Raw genomic sequence first — 7,099 nt, forward strand, 5'->3', positions numbered from 1 at the left:
TAAATATTTCTGCTTTGATGCCTGTGGTGGAGTCATGCTGACTGCTTTCATCACTGCACAGCATGGGATGTATTCTCATCAGTCGCTCCATGCACAGGAAGAATTAGAGGCTGGGGTTATAATCAAGACCATACTTGGCCCCAGCCTCCCTTGGTTAAGGAGTTTTTGGTACCCTCCACGTTCTTTCTTCAACAATGGTCTATCTCAAGATTGGACTTATTTTCTTTGACTTCCATCAACTTCAGCATAATGTATATGCCTTCTTGGACCTACTGCTATCCCTCAATTCCTTCCCTTTATCCTTCTTCAGGACTATCATGGGACATCGGGTGCCTGGTACTAGCCAAACTAAACTAACTACAGTCTACCTTTCCCACTGATTACAACCAAAAACTCTAGACAAAATGCAAAAAACAAATACCTGAAGAGTCTAAAAAGTAAATAACAGCAGGCAGACCGAGGACTAAAGTCAAAACGTGAATAGCAACTCATAGCCTGGGTGAAATCACCTCTTGCTAACCAGAAGACCAGGAACAGCAATTCCTGAATGACAGACGTGTAAGGGAAATCCCACTTCTTTTTTTAAACACGTTTTCTTTTCTCTGTTCTCTCCCAGCTCTGCCCTGAGATCAGCCCCAAGCACTGGGCTGCATTGCCACAGAAGCAGAGGCAACACAAGCATCTAAAATTCAACCCCCGCAAAATTTCTCTCTCTGACCAGAGAAACCAGTGAAATGGACCACGCTGTTCAAATAGTGTGGGTGATCCCTGCTATTTTTTTTCTTTCTTTTCTCTTGCTGTTTTATCCCCAAAGACAGCACCAGTCACACAGGACAGCACAATAGTGCAAGAAAATGAAACTCAGAGAGAACGCTAGCTTCCTGGCATTAAGAATCAAGAAAAGGAGGGTCCCTGTGGGCTGGAGAATATAGGGACATGCCAGAGAGGAAAGAGCTGGGAAAGGACATCTTCCAATTCTGTTCAGGACCCTACATAGGACCCAGACTCAACCCCCAGTGTACACATGCAGAACAGACCTAAAGAAGCATAACAAAGGCTTCAAGAATTAAACTACTGAAGTCCCAGACCAAACTCTGAGTGGTGCATGTGACAGATAGACCCAATAGCAGAGCAAAGTCTTGAAAACTGAGTTAACGTTGGAATTACCACCCTTAGAAGGTGAGACACGGCTTGTAGTCTGAACTTAAGCCAACCCCTGTTCCAGAGAGCTTAGAGTATGTGTGACACTGTGTCCAGTGCTGTGAGCATCCCACCCCAGCCAGATGTGGGATGGTGAGCATGACCAGACATTAGCTATTTGTTGAAATTTTAGAAAAAATCAATAGCAATTTTCCAGCAATGCCTCTCTGAGAAACCTGAGAAAATTCAAATATAACATTAAAAGTTTGTTGTGCACAGTTGTTGTTTTTGCATTCATCATCCATTCTCCCACTCTGGTAACTGTGTCCAGATTTTGTTTTAATGAAAATACCTCTTCTCTAGCTTAGCCATAATCAATTAAGTCAATAAATATATTCCATCCTCCTGACTCCAGTGATTGGTCAGAGATGAACACACAATCCAGCCAGAGCCAATGAGATGCAAGGAAATCTCATTCATCATCCACAAAATAGAGTCCTGATTACACAAGGTTTACCCCTTCATCCCTCTCTAAATCCCACGTATTTCTCCAAAAATGAAAACAAAAGCCATATGATACAGGTGCTTCTACTTTTAATGCTGAGCAACAGTATCTTTACTTGTAGAAAATAATGATATACAAACATTTTAAAGCTTTATAGGTAGAAATAATAATCACCTAAGGAATAGCCATACACATATAAAAGGAAATCATTCAGAATTTAAAACTGGAAGCAAAAAACTAAGTTTTCCATTTCTACATTTATACAGAATGGTATTAGCTCTGCATTGGCTAAAATCTTTGAAGAGCATCTCTCAAGCTATTGTCTCCTGAGAGGATGTTTACCACCATCAATCATCTGTAATCCCCCCCCCCGCCTTTTTTTGAGGAATATTTGACAATTAAAAATGTGTATATTTAAGGTGTACAATTTGATGATTTGATATAGATATATGTTGTGAAATATTCACCACAATCAAGCTAATTAACATATCTATCACCTCAAACAGTTATCATTTCTTTTTTCCTTTCCTTTCTTTCTTTATAATTCTTAAAGAACACGAGTAGATTCAGGAAGCCCAGGTCTTCCCAGACCCTGCTGGTGCTCAAAGAAAGAACGGTTTCCAAATTCCTTCATGGGTTTTGCATTGAAGGCTCAAGCTACTTCCTTGAGGGAGAATTCTTTAAGTGTTCTGGAAAGCACAGTCATCCCGAACCTCGGTGGAAAAGATTCAAGCTGTCCAGTGGAACAAAGATTGGGTGTTTAAAATCAAGGAGTTTCTAAAATGAAACTGTTTTTTTTAGATAGGTATTAGTTTTATGGAGAGACTGAAATGGAGTTAACTCTGGGTAGATATGAGGTTCCAGTGCTTGCTCTTCATGAGGCATTTATCAAGGACCTACAAGGGGACTTGGGATGAAGGAAGCACAGTCCTTTCTAGGCAGTTGTCCCTGGCCTGTGGGAGGATGTTTCACAGACCTAGGACTCTTATCCAGGGTAACGTGTAGAGGGGCAGAGGTGTGACGAAGGCTTGCAGGAAAGAGACATCACATCAGAGAAGCTTCCTGACCAGGTGGACTTGAGAAACAGGGAAGCTGTCAACATATGGAGATGGAGTTGACTTTCTGGGCCAGAGAGAAGAGCATGAGGAAAGACACAGAGAAGAGGAAGTACAGAGTAGTGCAGGAGCCACTGAGTAGTCCAGTTGGAAAGGGACGTAGTCATAGAACCACCTTCTCCAAGGGAGTGCTACTGGGGAAAGGCTTAATGCATAGTGAAGGCCAATCCAAAGGCCCTCAGGCAAGCTGGGTGAGAGACCCCTACCAATACCCTCCAAAAGGCCATACACTCCTTAAAACGGGCACTGTATACTGGAAAAGGCCCATGGCCCTGGGTTGGATTTCTAACTCTGCCACTAAATGCCTGTGTGACTTTAGGCACTCACTTAACTCTCTCGTCCTCAGGACCCCAAGTGTAAAAAGAGGAGAATAGTATCTTTCCTGTGTACTTCACAGGATTGGCATGAACATAAGGAAAAACAGTGGGCACAGAATAGCACTGTCAAATCTTTCTTGTAGTTGGTTATCTTGTCATGTTTTGAAACTCCCCAGTAAATGTTACCATCCTTCTAGTATTACCACTACATAATAGATTTTTGAGGCCAAAGGATGTGTCTTCTTCAGGACTGTCTGGGAACACAGTATATGATTATTTGAAAAGGTACTTGATGAATGAATGAATGAATAATGTTCACAGTCCTCCAACTAGATAATAAAATCAGTCTCCTAACTACATTGAAGACCTGTGGACTATTCTTTGACTTCAGGCTGCTTGGCCCAGTTGAGGCTCTGAGTTAGTGGTGCTCATTCAATGTCATGGTAGAGAAGGAAGCCTGTGAAGGTGGAGTCATGGACATTATCTGCATAGACCCCATTGTTCTCTCCATCCCCATACACCTGGAGCCAGACCTGGTCACCCTTCTCCAGATAGAGGAGCACAGAGCCAGAGGCCTGGTCCACATTCTTGTCCTGGAACTGGTCATAGGTGAAGAGCACGGCCTTGTCCTTCTTGTAGAGGCTGACCTTCACATCCTTCAAGTAAACTGTGATGTGGTAGGAGAAATAGTACAGCCCGGGAATGTTGCAGTAAAATTTGCCAGTGGTGCCATCATAGTGGTTTTGCTGATTGTAGAAGATCTTGGTAAAGCGAATGGGAATGTTGGGAATGGTGACCCGGGTCTCCAGTCCCACACTGAATGCTGAGCGGTATACATAGGCACTTTCTCCAGGTTCTCCTTTTCTGCCTGGGGTTCCTGGAAAGCCTCGGGGACCTTCAACCCCAGTCACTCCAATTTCACCGGTGTCACCCTTAGGACCAGCAAAACCTAAAGAACGAGAAGACCTTAGTGACCACAAAAACAGAGCTCCTGTTTAGGTTGGTTCCAGCCTAAATCACTGTCCCTGTGGCCCCCTACCTACAAACTGCTTGACTTACAGAGCAAGGAACCAATGAGAGCTCCCAAAGGGGACAACTGTCACTTCCCCCTCCACATCCCCTGCCCCACAGCAGGCTCCCATAAATTCATCTCCAACCTTATCTCCTATACATCTCCATCACTGATGCTCCACCCTGCCAACACTTTATGTGCCAGCTCAACTAACTATACATCTGCTTTTCTCTGCCCTCCGACTAGGCTGCCCTCCCTCCTTTATTCTGTCCACACATCCTTCAAGGCTTCGCTCAAGCCCCACCTCCTCCTGAAAGCCTTCATTGTTAACCCAGGTCTGCATTGAGGGCATTTTCTCTCTATTCCACTGTTTAGGCACTTGTCCACATTCACTTCAGCATATTTGGAGTAGACTCTCTTGTAGTAACCTCTAACAGTCCTGTGCACTAGAGCAAGAGTTATCCAAGAGAAGGACTGTGGCCTGCAGGAGGTACCAGGAAGTATGGTTGAATGCCACTGGATGGAATGGGAATTAAGGCAAAATTAAGGGAAACAGGAATATGAGCAGACTGGGAATAGGGATGGATGAGGGCGGGGATGGGAAGAGGGTGAGGAAGGTGGTGTGGGTAGAGCAGAGTCAAGGGTACTTGGTTTTAAAGGTACCACGTGTGTTTACCTTTGAAAGGTCAATCCAAAATCCACTTCATATTGCTTATGGGTCACATTAAGAAGCTTTGTTTCTTCCCTGTGTGTAGACCTTAGTTAATAACTATTGCCCTCCTATAGTGTTAGAAGCTCTCTTCTACCCAGGAGAAGTCTGTGACAGAGACTAAAGACCTTATTCTTACCTGGATCTCCTTTCTCACCCTTCTCACCAGGGGTGCCATCTCTGCCATCACGGCCTGGAGTCCCGTTGTGGCCAGGATGCCCTGGGATGCCTGCCATCCAACCTGAGCAGGCCCCCTTGGGGATGGGAAGGACTTCAGGCCCTTCAGTGTTTTCCTGGCCATGACTGGGCAGGGCTAGTAGCAGTAGAACAGCTCCCAGCAGCAGCATGCTGAGCCCTGGAACCCAGATTTGTGCTGTCAGACACAGAAGAGTGGACCCCACATGGCTCACCCAGTCAGGACCCAAGCAGGGCTCTGGCCAGTTCCGCAGAGTCTGCCTCTGAGACCTGCTCTCTCAATACTCACCTCTTCCAGGGAGAATCTTCTGACTCTTTCAGCCCACCTTGATTTCTCTCTGCCCTGAAATTTGCAGTATTTAGCATTATTCTTTGTGTGTGTGATCTCCTTTCTTCCACCATCGGTGATGGTGAGACAACACTCCTCCAATTCCTCATATCTGAGCACAGTACGAGGCACAGGGGAGGCTCCAAGAGTCAACTTGTCATGAGCCTATCCCTTGAATTGTCCAAGAATGATGATTCAGATCATCACATTCAACTCTAACCAACTTCCTTCTCTCCGGCTCCTTCCTTTTTCTTCTCTACCTCCCTTTTCCTCATTTTCTATGTCTGTTCCTCCTCCTTTCTTTCCCATTCTCTTTCTTCCTCTCCCCATTCCCTGGGCCACATGTTAGACCATTTGGTATATTATGTAGGTGCACACACACATGCTCGCATACGCACATGTACACATGTACACCCATACACACACATGCACAATGCACACGCGCACACACACACACACAGCCTTAGTCAGACAACCAGCGACACGCTGTCCCATGAGAATATCCACTGACCACTGCCTGGGCCACACTTAGCTGCACCTCGTCACCTGCCTGATCCCCACACAGCCTGCAGGACACAGTGGGCTATCCTCTCTTTTAGGAAGTCTTCCCAGTCCTCCTTCCCCAATCTGGTCTGCTGTCCCTCCTCTGTGTTCCCCCAGTGCCCTCACTTATCTCTAGCATGGCACATCTTGCACCATACTATAATTCCTGACTTGCTCCTGCATTTCAGTCATTAAACTACAAGCACCATGGGGCAAAGTCTAACCCACTACCAGCACAAAGTAGGGACTAAATAAATAGTTCTGTAAAAAAAAAACAAAAAACAAAGAGCAAGAGAGCCAGAGAGAGAAGGGAAGGAGGAAGGAAAAGAGAAAGGAAGGGGGAACGAGGGAAAGAGGATGGAGTACGTTTAGAACATATATTCTGGGTACCCTAGCAAAAAGCTCAAGGGGCACAGATGCCCAAGGGACTCCCTGTCTCAGAACTGGCTCTCCATATCCCCTCCCGGAAGACAGTCCTTTACATGCACAGGGACTCTGGTCCCCATCCATCCGTGCCTCTGTTATTAGGTGATCTTAGCCCCCCACCTCTGATTGCCAGGGTGTTAGTCTCCCCATCCCTCTCTCACCAGGGAGTGGAAAGAAAGCACCACAGAGGGGAACAGGGCCTAGGATCCTGGATCACAGGCATCACTAAGACCCTCTGTGGAGTTTGAAAGAACTTGATTCTAAATAAAACATGGTCCATATGTATTTTTTTACCCTAAACACTCAATATTTTTCATCAGTTTGCTTGTCTCATAGATTTCACAAAGCCTCCAGAATTGAGTTTGGCTTCAGGAGACATTTCCTCTGTGAAGGATGGAGAAAAGACCCTGATTAGAAATCTTACCCCAAAGACATGCATGGTGTCTGGAATCCCACCCCTATGGCCCATTGCCTGGGGCTCTATAATGCCCCCTCCATGTGACACAACCCACTCATCTTTCATATGTATATGTGAAACTTATCATATATATATATGATAAGTTTATGTATGTTATATATAAACTTATATATATGTTTACTGTATTTATATATATATATATATATATATATATGCTCACCTTTCATACACACACACGTGTGTTCATTAAAAATAGTAAAATAGGGAATTCCCTGGCAGTCCAGTGGTTAACGGACTCTGAGCTTCCACTGCAGGGAGCATGGGTTCAATCCCTGGTCGCGGAATCCCACAAGCCATGAGGCGCAGCCAAGAAAGAAAAATAGTAAGATAA

The 7,099-nt window shown here is 45.0% G+C and overlaps 1 protein-coding gene across 1 annotated transcript; it reads right to left on the minus strand.

Moving 5' to 3' along the window:
• Positions 1-3,037: 3,037 nt before the first annotated feature.
• ADIPOQ (adiponectin, C1Q and collagen domain containing) lies at positions 3,038-5,877 on the minus strand. The gene is made up of 4 exons (XM_082625243.1): positions 5,833-5,877; positions 5,283-5,336; positions 4,938-5,153; positions 3,038-4,026 (listed from the first exon to the last, which is right to left on the minus strand). The coding sequence occupies exons 3-4, from the start codon at positions 5,143-5,145 to the stop codon at positions 3,506-3,508; spliced, it is 729 nt and encodes a 242-aa protein (XP_082481369.1). The 5' UTR covers positions 5,146-5,153; positions 5,283-5,336; positions 5,833-5,877; the 3' UTR covers positions 3,038-3,505.
• Positions 5,878-7,099: the final 1,222 nt, after the last annotated feature.

The sequence above is a fragment of the Mesoplodon mirus genome (genome assembly GCF_964341445.2).
Source record: "Mesoplodon mirus genome assembly, chromosome: 6".
In the NCBI taxonomy this organism is placed as follows: Eukaryota; Metazoa; Chordata; class Mammalia; order Artiodactyla; family Ziphiidae; genus Mesoplodon; species Mesoplodon mirus.

What these genes read in the sequence shown, in the direction of transcription:
- ADIPOQ (XM_082625243.1), bottom strand. Translation starts at nt 5,145, where the DNA reads ATGCTGCTGCTGGGAGCTGTTCTACTGCTACTAGCCCTGCCCAGTCAT. An exon ending in GGGTGAGAAAGGAGATCCAG is followed by an intron (nt 4,027 to 4,937) that starts GTAAGAATAAGG and finishes CTCGTTCTTTAG; the next exon opens with GTTTTGCTGGTCCTAAGGGT.